At 37.2% G+C, this 17,193-nt stretch overlaps 1 protein-coding gene across 2 annotated transcripts in view; it reads left to right on the forward strand.

Annotated features, from left to right (window-relative positions):
- ndst3 (N-deacetylase/N-sulfotransferase (heparan glucosaminyl) 3) overlaps positions 1 to 17,193 on the forward strand; it is a 72,728-nt gene that overhangs the window by 31,919 nt on the left and 23,616 nt on the right. For both annotated transcript variants that reach the window (XM_028472258.1, XM_028472172.1), the window contains exon 6: positions 6,643 to 6,771. In XM_028472258.1, coding sequence (XP_028328059.1) covers positions 6,643 to 6,771 — 129 coding nt within the window. The remainder of the gene's footprint in view (positions 1 to 6,642; positions 6,772 to 17,193) is intronic.

A 17,193-nucleotide genomic window follows, 5' to 3' on the forward strand; every position in this document is an offset into this window, starting at 1 on the left:
GACAAATAAATATGTAGTTTATTGACCTCAGTTGCCCACACGTTGGAAGCAATAAATAACACATTTAGATAAATGAACAAATCATTTATAAAGCCTCAGTGGAGGCAAAGCTGACACTGGTTCAGCTTTGGATCCTCAGGCAGCGTTGATATACGTCAGACCATTCACCAATGCAATGTTGTGCCAAACAGGTTAAAATAAGGCAGTGGCTATCCGTAAGTTGCCGTATCAGTATACCGACGTTCTATCCGTACGCAGTGCCCCTCACTGGCCTTACCCTAAACCTAACCCTAAAAATTGTTGCGATGTAGGGTTATAACCTAACTCCAACCCTAAGACGCTACGTACGTGTACTTCGGTAAACATACCAACAGCACCGAGAATTGTCCGTACGGCAACTGTACGAATAGACACTTTCTTAAAATAACATCACACACTCCCTTTGTACATATACAACCACGTTCCCCTGCTGATCCCAGTCGAAGCAGCGCTCCTCTAATTCGTGTGTGTGTGTGCGTGTTGCGCGCTGGGTGAACCTATGTGCTCCAGCCTGGTAGCAGCCGGGTTTATCAGTGCGTTTATCAAGTATTCCGTTGAAGGAATCGGTAATAACGTGGCTTTTCAAAAATTCATTTTATTTTGTTTTAATAATCCGTTTTGATCTGTTCTGAAAGTGTGTCTGCTTAAGCTGAAATGACAGGTGAGCCTTGTTTAATACTTTATTTTCACTCTGTCACATTAGGCTGTGCTGCAGCACAAATCCACACACTCAGATTTGCGTACACGAGGTCAGGTCAGACGTGAGATTTGATTTTAGCGTAAGAATACGTCAGAATTGATTGAGCTTGTGTGAATTTGGTTGGTGGCACGTCGCACGCTGAGATCTGAACATACAAACAGTTAATAAATGAGGTTCATAATGTGCATCGACGGAACAACCACATTTTGTCTCCTCCTTGGCTGCTCTACAAGGACTTTTGAAGAACGTTACCCAACTAAACTAAAAGTGTTATACATGATCATTTGATAAAATCAAAATCAAGACTCACCATAGATACCCTTCAGTCTTTTTTTTTATGTGAAAATAATCTGTGCATCATGTTCATGTTGACTAGTGAAGCGATAAATGTGCCTCTGCATTTGGATTCTGTCTGTGTTGCTATGCAATGCTTTGAGGTTTTAAAAAAAAAGTTCAGTTTTAAAAGTATATTTTAAAGGCAGTGGCTATCCGTACGGTTGTCATATCAATGTACCGACATTCTATCCGTACGCAGCGCCCCTCATTGGCCAGTTTAGGTCACGTGATAGGTCAGTCATTGGCCTGTTTAGGTCACGTGACTAAGTCTAAACCTTACCCTAACCATAAACCTAACCCTAACCCTAAAAACTGTTGCGATATTGGGTTATAACCTAACCCTACCAAACCCTAAGATGCTATGTACTTGTACTTCGCTAACCGTACCATTGGCACGGGGGGTTGTCTGCACAGCAACCACACAAATCAACACTTTCATTAAAGATTACGGATGAACCGGGCATCATTTGGCTTTTTTTTTCTTCATAGAATAAGATGGTGTTAAAACATACAAGGTCAAAAATGGTGTCATTTACACGTTTACCAGGTAAAAGCTACACTTCAATCAACACGGTGCAGAACTAAAGGACATACCATTGTTTGAACCCTGTGGCATAAGATTTGGAAATCTAGCATTAGCAAATTGTAAAGACCTTTAAAGAGTGTGTTTTATATCAGGCCTTTATCAGGGGCTGTGGCATGCAAACCTAACCCTAACCTATCAACTGCTACTGCCTCCACTCAAATGACCCTAACCCTAACCCGATGACCAAAATTAGGGAATTCCGCAACTGAACCCTAACCCGAGGGCTAAATTAAGGGACCCTAAAATTCCACCAAACCCGAAAGTAAACCGAACACCTGAAGTAAAATTAACCAAGAAGAATCAGGCAGGAATGCACCAAAACAATTCCACCTCCACCCGATTCCTTATAACAGGTAATGGGGCGGAGGCTGGTAGCTGGGATGAGGTCCATACAGACCCAGTTGTGGTGAAGCCCAGACAAGCTCCTACTTGCTAACAGTTCTGTGAACCCACATACAACACCACACAACACATGAATTAACGACAGGGTGTCCAAACAGACACAGAATGGAGAGGGTGCAACCACCCCCCACCCCACTCTGTTCCTTGTCCCATATTTACAACACTGCACTGACAGCATTATACTGATACACACTCACAAAACCTTTTTGATGAGTGACACAAGGAAGGGAGGAACATGAATAACAAGCATCGGGTCGTGCCTGCCTTTGATTTCCTACTTAACTGGGGGGGACCCTGAATAGCCCCGGGGGATCTCATTGAGAAAACGCATTCCCTTACCTAACCCTAGCCCTAAGACGCTACGTACGTCTACTTTGGTAAACGTACCAATAGCTCCGGGGGTTGTCCGTATGGCAACCATATGAATAGACACTTTCTATTTTAAATGCTGTTTTTATTGCTACAAATCTAATATGCACTTACAGATGACAGCACCACAGTTTTACACATATTGCATGATTTTTTATATTTTTTTAATGTAGGGCCAATTGAAATAGGAAGGAATATGTGTCTTTTCTGCGATGGATAACCTGTATAAGGTTTTACTTCTTTTTGCCCATTATAAGCTGGGATGGACACGATGCAATTTTAAACAAGATAAGCATGAGTGAGCAATAAGTTGATTGTTGAATGTATGAAAAAGTCTTCTTCCAGCATCTTTACAAACATAGTCCAGTAACTAATCTCTCCATTGTCAATTGATCCATGAAATGATTAAGGAAAATAAATAACTTCCATTAACATCAAAGATCCATTTCACAGTAATATGTCTGCAGAGTTTATTGCAGTGACAATGTTGCATTAACATCAATGTCAAATAATGCTTTACAGTTTTTATTGTCAGTGGTTATTACAGTAAATTCAGATTTTTCTTTAAAATCTTGTGCCTGAACAATAAAACTGCACAAGTGAATCTGAGATCACAAGTTAACTTCTCTCAGTTGCATTTTATTTTAAAAATTGTAAGATTTAGAAAAAAAAAGACTAAATCTATCCACTTGTTGTTCTAGGAAAACAAACAGGAACATTTATATATACTTTATATACATGAGTTGTGTGTTTCCTGTATGTTGAATGCGTGTGAGCATTCCAGTGCATATCTCTTGAATTTGAAATGGTCTTACTAATAACTAGTCAAAGAATCTGGATATTTCTACAAAAAAGTTGCCTAACATCTCCTTGGAACATTTCACACTGCACTTTCAACCCCTTTTTTTCCATTTCTGTAGATGAGTATCTTTCTATGCATTTTAGTTTCTCTCTGTCTGTCTGATCTGAGGAGGACAGGAAGTTGTCGAAAGGCTATAAAATTGGTGTTTGTGCATCTCTGTCAGCAGATTGAGAGGCACCCACTGGACCCGCAGTACCAGAACAAATCAGACTGAGATATGGCATTGCAGCACATTGGTGTGTGTGTGTGTGTGTGTGCGTGTGTGTGTGGGTGTGTACCACCACATACATACTTGTGTGTGTGTGTACTTTTTTTTTTTAAATGTACTGCATCAGTTTGAGCTATAGCTCTGTGGATAATTGGTTTGGTGAAATAGTGCTGAGTGTCTGTGGCTGTGGTGGCCTTCTTGCTCCCTCTCCCTCCAACTCTATCTTTTTGTCCTCGTGTGTGTGTGTGTGTCTGTGTGTGTGTGAGAGAGAGAGAGAGAGAGAGAGGGAAAAGGAGAGAGTTGTGTGTGTGTGTGTGTGTGTGTGTGTGAAAGTGTCCGCAGTGTTTTATAGATAAACCAATATCTGCGCTCCCAGCCTTTACTCCCTATTTCACTCTGTGAAAGAGCTCCTCAAGGATTTTGCAATAAAGACCCTTTTTCTCTTCTATGTCTTCTTTTTTTTCTTCATATTAACATTTTTGTCTTCATCATTTAATGACCAAATCTAAAATGATCTAGTTTATTTTATGTTGCTTAGTTGTTCTGGGTTCTGATGATATTGAAGCATTGGTTTTGTCATTATAGTTTTCTTTCTGCAAACACTTGTTTAAATCAGAATCAGATATACTTTTTTAATCCCAGGGGAAAATTACTTATGTAATTTGTATTTATGTGATAATATTTTTTCCATATAGCTCACTACAAAGATCAGGCTTGTTGTAACAATAGATGTCAGAAATATGTTCATTTATGTTTTAAACTCACAATCTCAGACAATGAGGTTGTGCCGAGTCGCATTTGCATCCCTACAACTATGAATCTGTGACATACTTTCATATTTTTGAATTTCAAAACTGATCTAGTAGGTGGACCCATGGGTCCTTTCTATGTTGTTCTCCCTATCATCTTTGAGTGCTATAACATCCTCCCACCACTAAAAACATACATGCTAAATTAATTGGGTCTCTAGTTTGCCCATAGGAGTGACTGTGTTTGCCTTGTAGTGGACTGTTGGGAGCTGGAGATAGGCACCAGTACCCCCCCCCCCGGACCCTGAACAGGAATTAGTGGGTCAGTAATTAATTATAGCAGCTAACAAGAGCTCACTCTGAAATATAATATTAAAGTGAAAATGAGTTCCCTGAAGGTCGTTTCAAGATTGTTACAGTTTTTTTTTTCTCACGCTGTTTCGTCACTGTTATCTGATTCACTTGCTTGCACCATGTTTTTAAAGCTTACCTTTTTGTGTTTTAGCATTGTACAGTATATAGTATAGTAATAACTCAGTTTATATTTAAATACTCAATTATATTATATTCATGCACCATAAAGTTATACCTTTCAATACCTTTTCCATGAAGAAAACCCAACATTCACATGAGCATTAGCGACAGACAGGAAGACGAATCAGACCACCAGCAGAATCAGGCTCAGAGGTGGCATCCATCTGCCTCAAACTGGTGGGGGGGTGGGGGGGGGGGGGGTGGAAAGAGGAGGGAGAGAGGAGGATAAGAGAACATTTTTAAAGCATCAGCATGTTAAAGAAGTGGGATAGAGATTTCATTGAACCGTCAAACCTTGAGGTTTGTGCGGTTCTCATTTTTTATTTGGGGGGGGGGGGTGGGGGGTGAGCTGAACGCGCCTGATTCTTTGCCGTAGGGTTTTCCTTTTAGTGCCAGTTCTTGTGGGAAGGCTGACTTTGGCCTGTAGGTTCTTCAGGTCACGCTGTGTTTGTGTGAGGGCTGCTTCCAGGGTGGACATAGTCTGGGTGTGTCTGGTTCCATCATTCAGGTTATTCTCTGCTTTGGCCACGGTGTTCTCCTGCTGGATCATCTTTCCTTGGACTTGGTTCTCAGGATTGCAGTGAGCCTACACTGTTGAGTTAATCAGTTTTAAAATGTCAGCTTCCTCCTCCAACATTGAACAGTTTGAGTTGTTCATTTCTCCTGCACCTGCCAGAGATCGGTCTTTAGAACTTCATTTTCATCTTCCTGCTCCATAATGAGTAGACACTTTACTTCCAACTCTTCTTTTTGTCATGCTGACGTTCTTCTGAGCTTCTGCTGTCTGCGTAGACATTACCATTACAATTTGAAGATTTTTATTGTCTTTATAAACATTTACAACAAAATTAAAATGCCCTCCCATCAGTGTACATTCATAAAAGTGACATAAAAAAACAACTCAATAATCCAAAATAAATAAGATAATCACTCACTGTTGCTCGCTGTTGCTGAAGCGTGGCAGTAATCTGCAGAAAAGCAGCCTTTTCTTCAGTCCACTGTGTCTTCTGAGTCTGGAAGTCCTGAGTCACGGACACTTTTAGTCTTTTAGATTGGAGTTGATTCACATTTGTAAATAATAAAAACATTATTAATTGATTATTGTCTTTTACACCACCCCTAATTAATTTATAGGATAGTGCAGCGTAGTATAATATAGTATAGTGTTGTGTGATATAATATTACATAGTATTGTACGATGCAATATAGTATAAATTAATAATAATAGTAATATATAGTGCACTACAGTACAGTCTTATATATGTTGTAGTACAGTGTAGTAGTATATAGTATGGTATAGTACAGTACATTGTAGTATATAAGATAGTACAGTTGAGTATATTATGTTATAGTTTCATCTGAAATTATATAGTACAAAGTAATATAGCATAAACATATAATAATAACATTATATATTACAGTACAGTGTGGTATATAATATAGTACTGTGTAGTAAACAGTATAGTACATTACATAATATAGTACAGTTGAGTATATTATATCATGGTGTGGTGTAATATTATATAGTATTGTATATAGTACAATGTAATATACGATAAACATATAATAATTATATTTAATAATAATTATATGTAGTGTAGTACAGTACAGTGTATAATATAGTACAGTGGATTATATTATAGTGAAGTGTGGTGTAATATTGTATAGTATTGTATATAGTACAATGTAATGTAGAATAAACATATAATAATAATTATTGTATGTAGTGTAGTACAGTGCAGTGTGGTGTATAATATAGTACAGTGGATTATATTATATTATAGTGTAGTTGAAGAGATGGAGATGCAACCAATGAGAGGTGATAAATTTAACACTTGGTCATTTTTTCTCTAATAGGTGCTGCCCCGTCAGACGTGTGGCTTGTTTACTCACACCATCTACTATAAGGAATACCCCGGAGGCCCTAAAGAGCTGGACAAAAGCATCAATGGTGGAGAGCTGTTTCTCACTGTGCTGCTCAACCCGGTGAGTCAGAGAAAACACATGCACACTCACATCCTTTCCTGCTTAACTACACAGGCCGAGCCTTCCAAAATGTATCAGATTGGAGCAATTTATTTGGATACTTTCACCTCAAAGCAGCATCATCAGGGTGATCTACTCTCTCTCTCTCACTTTTAACTTAACTTCTTCACTGTGTGCGTGTGTGTGCGTGTCTGTGCATGTGTGTGCGTGTGTGTGCGCGTGTGTATGTGTGTGTACAAGTCTTTTGCTGTCAGGTGTGACTTCTCACTGTGGAGTTGTGTTCATCTCACTACTTTAAATTAGGTCTCACCACAGGAGGCTTGCTGCCACATAGGCGCACTCTCACACACACGTACACGCGCGCACACATACACACACACACACGCGCGCACACGCACACACTGTCCCCCTCTTGGTTACTCGTGCTGCGTGTGCAAGTGCAACTTCATTCTGCTCTGATTTAAGGAACAGAATTAGGTTTCGGTGGCAGTGAAAATGCTCCTCTGTGAACACATCACGAGGGCACCACAACTCACACCTCAAGTATGTCCAAAAACACCACAATAAAAAGTGTATACATTACTAGAGGAGCTGTTTGACCACGCCTGGAATCACGTTCTTAACCCAGGTGGGCCCGTTCTAAGTCATTTGCTCCAGTTTTTGTTTTTTACATCATTGCTTTTTTTTTAATTCTGATTTTTTTAAATTTGACGTAAATGTCTGAATATGTCAGTGTAGTTTATTTTTTTTCCTTCTTTTTATGTGGAACTCATTAGACAACATGGTGATTGCTGCTGGATTCATGTTTGGCAGTAAATGGGAATCTGTTCATATCATGTTTTCCTAAACTTGTATAATTGGCTTCATACGGTGGTGCCTTTGTGGAGAAATAATCACTAATTTCCCTCAGGAGAACAATGGCTTTTTAACAAAAGACAAAAAAAAAAAGGATTGCTGGCAAGGAACAAAGCCTGGAGAAAGTGTGATTTCCCTCTTTTCTGTTGAAAAATGCACACCGATTAGGGGCAGTGTTTTGTCCTCCTTTGTTACAGTAGGTGAGACTCCAGGGAATGTGCATAAAAGAAGTGAGTCACTGATGACTCTGAAAGGTGTCATCCCTGCAGCTCTTAACATTTTGAACATAAAAACGAGCTATAATACGATAATATGTAGCCTGTAGAAAAACATGGCAATAAAATGGGGAAACAAAATGACCCTGTACTATTATGAAATAATCCACCAGCAAAAGTGAATAGTACTGCTCCGAACGTGTTTTTGGTTTTACGTTACCAACTGAAATAACTACTCAAAACTACAGTGTAAAACTATTGTAAATGTGGGAAGATGTCCTGGCAGTTTGTTCTGCCTTTAAAAGTGCAGTGAGGAACTAAATCCAAACAAATGAAGCTGTTCTGAACTGACTTTTATGTTGTTTGGATTTTCTGGGTGAGAATTACCTGCAGCATGTAAACTGTAAATACACTGTCACCTGAGAATGAAAAGCATTCATAAGCAAAGTTGGAAATACTAATTACTAATTAGATTAATTAAAGAGACATGGTCAGAAAGAGTGTTTTACTTTGAATTTGTGATTAAAAACCTATTTATTCAGTCTGGCCTTTATGTCGTGCTTTATGATTATTTTAAAAAAAATAATTTTTAGGATTCTAAATGTCTATTTTCAATGTTTTATATTTGCTTTTTTTTCTTTTTTTTTTTTTCTGACTCTTTATTTTATCATCTTTTTTATTCATTTTATTAAATTACTTCTGTGCGCATTTGTCTCCAAACCTTTGTTTTTAACTTTTGTCAATCGCATAAGCACATTTACGTGAAGCACTTTGATCTACAATTGCATTTGTAAGAAATGTTCTTTATAAATAACGTTTGATTGATTGATGTTAATAAAAGACACAATTATGAACGAAATCGACAGGAAAAACCAACGTCCAGTCACCAGGAACCAGGGCATCTAAACCATCATATTTAAAACCGTATAAAGCCTTTAGCTTATTAATAACTTCATCACCTGCTTTTAAAAAAAATATTTTTCACTGGCAACATGCAGATGATTACACAAAGGCATTTTTAAACATGATAATTCAGATTGGAAGTTTATTTGTTCAGAGAAAATACAAAATCATGGATCAATGTCCATGTGTGTCTATAATAGTCTTTTTGCCCCTTAATAGTCAGAATATTGAGACCAATAAAACCAGTTTCAGTGAATGGTTACCTTCTTTATGGACTGAGTAAGCTCATTACAATAACAACAGTGATTCCCCTCTCCCATAATTCCCCAGTAGGCACAAGTACTAATGTTGATGAGAGTAATGACGGTTATGCTAATAACAACAATAAACTGATATGTTGTGGTTTAAGTGCAGCTATTATATTGATATTATAGTATCGCTCATCATATTTTTCACAATGTGAAATTGTAATAGCATTTGGAAACAATAACAGTAAGTGATAAAATGAAAAATGAATAATCCTAGGCCTGCACTGTTGGAGGCAGTTTTACCACGGAATAAATAGATCAGCAAAACTAAGAAATTGTTTTATTAAAGCTTTTGAAATATGAACTGTGTAAGAAAGGAGAGTTTTTTTTCAGTAATTATATTATGTTATTATTATGGTTGCAAAGTGGAGCCTCTGTAGAAATATTGATGTTAGCCATGCTAACTACAAACGTTATGTGGCTCTATAGCCATAAAAACTAATAAACACAACTTAAACTAAACAAAGGCCATCAAACAGGTAAAGTTAAGGGTAGATATTGTATATTTTTTTTAAGTTGTTTTGTCAAATATTTTTTTGCTATCAATATTTATCACTTGGGTCCATTTTAACAGTTAAAAAAAACTATCATGTTCGCAGCTTTAGCAAACACATTAGCACATTCTCATCTGAACCCAACTCTAGATTTTTATTTTATGACTGTAACATAGATTTTTGCTCCAACCACACACTATCAGTTTACTACTTATGCTGCTTTATTTATACTCTTCACTTAGTTATTAATATTTTTACTGGCGTTGATTTGTTTGACTGTTAACAGTATTATGTCAAAAGTACTTTAGATTTTGACAAAGTTTTAACCAAACACACTGTAAACCTTACTCCATGGAAGATTCAGTTGGATTTTATAGGGGATCCACATAAATATACCAATTCTGCATTTGTTTGAAAAATGCAAAAATCCTTATCTTTCACCATTTTACTTAATTTCAAAAAAAACATATTATGACTCAGTAATGTGGGGTTGGTTTCTCAATTTCCCAACCAAGTTTCATCCAGAAACCTACCTATGATTTTAATGGCAAAATACATTTCTTACAAACCTTTGAAGTGAGAATGATCATGGTACCAGGATACAGATAACTGCATGCCAATATCTGGCCAAGAGAATATTTGCGCCTTGCTAGTGGTTTGCACTCTGAGTGCTCTTTTACATGAGTAATGTGTGGCAGCTTGGATAAAAATAATGTCCAAAATCACTGTAGTTTTGAGGTAATTTGCATGTGTAACTGTGTGTTGAAAGAGCTCGCATTAATGCACTTGTGACAATTAATTGGCCAAAAGCTGCAGGAAGAACACATGATATAACTCGAATATTGGCATTTCTATGAAAATGCAAGTGTGGATGCAGGTGCTGGCCTGCGTCTCACTGTATTAGATTAGCATTAGCATTAGCCAGTATTAGCATTAACAAGAGCTAACATTAGCATTGACATTAGCAATAATATATGTGAGCATTAGCATTAACCAGAATTAGCATAGTATTAGACATCATTAGCATATATATGCTAGAATTAACTTAGCGTTATCATTAACATTAGCAATAATATTAGCTGGTATTATCATCAGCCATAATTAGCATAGTATTAGCCAGCATTAGCATAGCATTAACTAGAATTAGCTTAGCATTAGCATTAACCTAGGTTTGGCATTAATCCTAGCTTTGGCGTTAGCCTAGCGTTAACATTAGCCTAGCGTTAACATTAACCTAACGTTAGCCTAGCAATACCAATAACCTAGCTTTAGCACCAACCTAGCATTAGCATTAACCTAACAATAGCATTAGCATCAGTCTAGCATTAGCATTAACCTAGCATTAGTAGTAGTCTAGCATTAGCACTAACCTAGCATTAGCTTGTCAATAGCATTAGCCTAGCATCAGTGTTGCCTTAGAATTAACCTAGCATTAGCATTAAACTAACAATAGCATTAACCTAGCATCAACACTAGCATTAACACCAACTTAGCATTACCCAAGCAATAGCATTAGCATTAGTCTAGCATTAGCCTAACATTAGTATTAGTCTAGCATTAGCACTAACCTAGCAGTAGCATTAACTTGTCAATAACATTAGCCTAGCATTAACTTTAGTGTTGCCATAGAATTAACCTAGCATTAGCATTAACCTAAAAATAGCATTAACCTAGCATCAACACTAGCATTAAAAATAACTTAGCATTAACCTAGCAATAGCTAAACTAGCAATACTGTTGAAGAAGGTTGAAAAAGCATGAAATGGTTAAACTTATTAGCTGAACATGTTAAAGGTTGAACGGGTTGTAATTTGTTTGCAAAGGTTTTCAGAAAAATCTGGAGCAGTTCCACTAGATTAACGAGCTGTCCGCTCTAAAATGGGATCAGAGCTGAAAAGTCAATGCCGTTTCATAATGAAAATTAATAACTCAAAAAGTTTAAAAGTTACAAATTATAAAAGTACAAGCATAAATCTCGGGAACAAAATGTGATTAGTGAGGATGCCTCCTGCATCTTCACTAATTACCACAGATTGTATATTAGTCAACCCACCAAAATAGAATCATTAACCCTGAAAATGGAGCATGATATTAAATCTGTCACAACATTGGTAGTTTAACTGACCAGTTGCAGTTTGGAATAGATGTATTAGTGGTTATGGTTCAGGTCCTCATAAGTCAGCATGTAACGATGATGAGTCAGTGCAATGTCCCCAGTGTGTAATGGATAAAAAAAAATGTCTGTCTGCTTAGGTAACAAAGAATCCAGCAGGGCTTTTGTTCACATCATCACTGATGTCACTTCAGTATGAGCTCAACTGCCCGAGGGGGATGCATCTGGACGTACACACACACACACACACACACACACACACACACACACACACACACACACACACAGAGAGAGAAGATAATTACATTTTACTCTGTTTCCACTATCTTTTGTCCTTCGCTCTCACTTGCTTCTTTTCCTAATCACTGTAATAAGAGAGGAAATTCTCCTCTTGTTGTGTCTCTAAATGAAGAGTCCTATTAAACATAAAAGCAATTTCAGCTCTAAATGAGAGTTATCTGCCTCGACTCTACACACCAGCACACAGTGCACTCGCAGCAAGCGCACACTGACACTGATGATTCTTTTTTTTTCCACTCTTTCCATTTGCAGACGCAAAAGCTTAATTAGTGCATGCACTCTGTGTGCGTAATCAATAGTGTTCTGTGGTTTGCTGCTTTTGTCCCGCGGGGGTTTCCCCATTGTTGGATGATCTGCACATCAGTAACCTTGCTCAATGACTTTAAATCACATTAGGCCTTTGTTGGGTTTGAAAGTGATGACAAAACCAAACCCCTGCACCTGTATGTGTGTGTGTGTCAGTGCGCGTGCCTCTGTTTGTTTGCAATTGTACGTGATTATTGCTGTTTTTTATGCTAGATTCAGACAGTTTGGCATCATCCCAGTAAACTTATCTTAGCTCCACTTTCACATACGATACGCTTCGCACTCAAAAATTGATTGGACTCTGCAAACGGCCAATGGAGTACAAGTCATCGTCCAATAAATGGTCAACAAGAGAAAGAGAGAAGAGGTTGCAGAAAAAGGAGGGAGAGACTGGGGAGGGGGTTGGGAAGGTGGCAGACAGATTGAGACTTAATTTTCAGGTCACGGCATCTTGTGTCACTTGAGAATCCAAACACACACAGGCAGGGAAGGATGCACATATAGGGGCTAACACACACACTGAAATACACATTAATGCGTAAATTTGTTTACTCAAAACACACATGCACCTTGCGTGTGTGTTTTCCTGGCATATTTAGAGCCACAGACGTTTCGGAGTTTCTGAGAAATCTATGTTTATATATGATTCTTTTGAAATGTGAAAAAAAATCACATTTCTAAAACTAGTCAGTGGTCATTCATATACAATAATATATATAAGTCCCGCCTTCGTCCTATAGACCCTTATACAAATGGAAACGATCGCCAACTGCCCCCAGCCAATAGGCTTCGACTTCATGTTTTTGAGACTGTCAATCAAAGTGAATGCGGAACTGTGCATGGAAACAAGACCGCGCAACACAACAGCGAACAGGTAATTATGATTTTGGCTCTTACCTGAGCCATAGACCTATATCAATGCAACCTTGTTATGTTCCGCGATGCGCGTGCAGAAAAGTAGAGGCGTGGCTTCTGGTAGATTGCAGAGGCAGTGGGAGGAAGTGAGGCTGTTTAGGGCGGGACATCGAGACGTTTCTCAGAAACTCTATATATCAGCTTTAAAGCTGCCACCCCCGATCATTTTTAATGAAATAAAATTATAGTGTCTTAGTAATAGATCAATGAATCCAACATCATTTACTCATGTAAGGGTTTATTCTCCCGTCTGGACTTAAGTGCTTTTTTGCTTCTCTACTACGTGCATTATCCGGTCCAGGCTGCTGAAACGCCCACCGCGCGTAAGGAGCCAGAAAGCGCGTCTGTGAAAGGAGGCGGTGATGTCATTCTTTTGGGCTGTCTAGAAATCACGGAACATGGAGTTTTCCCAATGTTTGTAAATGTAATAGAAATCCGTGAAAATGATAAAGTTCATTTGTTTGTTTGTTATTTGAAACACCTTCGTTGATAAACAATGTAACTGGTTGATTTGATCAGATCATTGATCAGATTATTGCACTGTGAGGATCGGCCGCATTCTGTCCGAGTTACTGTTAAAATCTCTCTCCTTGATCAGCACTTCATCATCATCATCATCATCATCATTAATGTTTCAATTGTTATTTACTCTTGTAGTGTGAGCAAACTGTGGCTTTACGTTGTACACAGTGTTAAAATAGTTTAATCAGTCTGACACCTCTGAGAGTTTGTAACGCGCTACAGCAGCAACACACACACACACACACACACAAACACAGAGGCTGATAGGCTCCGCGACGCATGGGTAAAATATATTGTCCTGTTTAGAACTGGTAAATGTGAACATATTGGTAACTCTGATGGTCAATGAATGCTGTTCAATTCATTGATCCTACGCTATGGTTTTAATAGAAAAGTTTTAAAAAATGTTCAGGTGTAGGTCCACAGCGCTTATTAGCAAATAACAAATGTTGTCATAATCAGTTAATTATTTACTCAATATATTTATTCATTTATTAGTCAGCTGTTATTAATATCAATTTGTTTCTTCTCCTTTTTAGGCAATGGTTTTTATTCTAGTCGTTTTCAGGATTAAACCAAGCTAAAATACTTATTTTATCATGCCTGTGTCATGGCAGTTTGGTAAAGCCAAATACATTGTAGCTTTAAATAAATAAATAAAGGTTTTTAATATATATATATATTTTTTTTTTTTACCAAAGGCCAGTTTAGGCATTATGGAGCAAAGAGGCAGATGTGTATGGAGGACCAAACCTGCCAAAAGTATAAATAAATGCATGTAGAAATTTAATTATTTATGTCCCATTTATTTACCAGTTTTTATTCATTTATTCACGCATTTAATTATTTATTTGTTTATTTACTCATTCTTTAAATACATTTAAGACATTTGATTATGTCCCATTTGATTACCAGTTTTCATTAATTTATTCATGCATCAATTTATTTATTTGTTCATTCATTCTATTATTTATTTATTTTTTTTAATTTAAACTTTTGGCAGGTTTGGTCCTCCATAGATGTGCTCATGCAGGCGAGTTGTAGCCCAGGCTAGCAATGACTTTTAGCTTAGCTTTTCATATTGTTTACCTAGCCAGACTGTTGAACCATTAAAGACAAATACGCAGTCAGATTATCAGTAATACTATACTGGTAAAGAATAAAAGAAACTAGTTTAAAACAAAGTTCAGAATAATTTGCTCTGTTGTTCTTTTTTTTTTTTAAAATTCAATTAGCATTTTGACAAACATTTACTAAGTATTAACATCTTACATCTTTTTACCCCATTTAGTCATCTGTCAATCACCTAATCGATCCCGGCCTCTCCCTGCTAATCAATTTTGGCCATTTTCATGTTTTATTTTGTGAATGTTATATATAATGTAACTCATATATATATATATATATATATATATGCTTGAAGCTCTTCAAACACGTAACTAAAGATCCAGATAAATTGAATCTAAACGTGCTTTATTGATGTTTGGTTTAAAATGATAAACTGATGAGACTAAATAGATTATATCAGATGAGTAGAAACCAATGCTGCACCAATGCAAATGCAAAGAGGAAAATCAGTGTTGGAGTAAGTTTCTTTTTTTAGCCAACAATAACTGTCCAATCAGGAAGAAGCATAAATGAAGCTAAGTGCTCTGTAATGGGAATCGGACTACAAAAGCAACACTGTGAGGGACAACAACAACAACAACAACATTAGGGATGGACATAGAATTATGCTTAGGAATAGTTTTTAAGGTGCTATACAATACATATTATGATAATCTATAAAGCTCATGAAGAAATACATAAAGAACACGTGGTCATTAAAATGAATCCTCTTTGAATCTGACTGGATGAGTAAGTTTTCTGTTTAAAAGGTGGATGGATGGATGGATGGATGGATAGATGGATGCATGGATGGATGGATGGATGTATACGTATGTATTCCTGTTAATAAAAAAAAAAAGACAGTAAAAAGTAATTTCCTGTTCAATAATGCAGTCATGTCCGACAGGGTTGGAGCGTGTTCTTAACTACAGACATGGCTTGTATTCAACTAATCTACCAAGACATGACATTTGTGTGCATGGATTTTGAAGAACATCACTCTATGCTGGACTGACATGCTTCATCAGAACATCTAGGTCAGCATTAGATTGGTGGGAGGAGAAAAAATAGAAAGAAAAAAAAAAAACACTTTTTGACTTTTTTTCCAAACAAGAATAAGAGCGAGAACATTAAATGAACACGAGAAGTAGAAGGAAATCATGTGACAGTGGAGCAATAAGAGGAAAAGACAGGGGACAAGGATTTAAAGAGGGAAACACTGGGCATGACTTTATTTTTCTCATTTCTACACTCCTCTCCCAGTCCAGCTCTAAATGTGATGGCAGTCCAATCCTAGTGATAAATTATTAGTGCCGTATTCTTTATTAAAGGCACAAATGGGACTTGAGGCAACCCAGTATTCAGAAAATAAGATGTGGCACTACACGAAGAGAGAAGGTTTTTAAAGTTGACGTGATTACCATCTTAGGGATGGTGAGCTTTCAACTTTTTATGCTGCAGGATTACCATCCATACAAAAGTGGCTTTTTTAAAACCTGATTCACGTTTACATGTCAAGGTTACTTTCTCATTTCCTTGGTTATTCTTTTCTCTAATTTTGGAGACTTTTCAGTTTCAAACACAAATCAATGCCTTTGCCTCGCCTATGTTTAATTTGGCAAACAGTGCTAAGCCTGGTGTTCAGTAACACCCAGAATCCCCCTGCTTGTTGACTAAAGTGCACACACACATGCTCCTGCAACAGAAATACAACAATCCTGAGTCAGACATCAGGGGCTACTGAGAGGTTTGAAGGCAACATAAATCACTTTTGGATCAGCTTGCCAGCTTAAAAAAATATAATGGAAAAATGGGAGTCTTTGAAGTCTTTCTTAGGTACTCGAGTTTATATCAATCCAAATCTCTTTTTTTATTTTGACTTTTGGTTCAAACCTCAACCACTGCAGTGCAGTCGATTAATCGGGCCGATTTTAGCTATTGCAGACAATCAGCATCGGCCGAGGGCATCATTCTAGATTAATTGTCCAGGCTATAACATGTAACTGATGTATTATACGCCTCTTTAATATTTGCAGTAATGATTACAAAATTACAACACTGGGAGAAGTGCACTAGTTCATTGTTTACAGTTACATTTGGCCTTTTTTTCATTTACCCATGTTTACTGTTTGTAAATTGAGCAACGTTTTTTATTTAATATTTTTTTTTTACATTGTATTCCAAAAATACAGTTTTCACAACTTTTCTTATTTATCAGTGGATTTACAGTCCTTATGTTGACAGTGTTACCAATTTAAGTTCCTTATTTGAATTCAGTAGTGTTTTGCTTCTTTGTGTCCATGCACAATGTATATTCCATTTGTTGTTGCGGTTTGGATGAATGAGATGGAGTCACGCTTTAGGGTTGCTGGTCAGATGTGGAC

The sequence above is a fragment of the Gouania willdenowi genome, chromosome 1 (assembly GCF_900634775.1).
Source record: "Gouania willdenowi chromosome 1, fGouWil2.1, whole genome shotgun sequence".
Classification (NCBI taxonomy): domain Eukaryota; kingdom Metazoa; phylum Chordata; class Actinopteri; order Blenniiformes; family Gobiesocidae; genus Gouania; species Gouania willdenowi.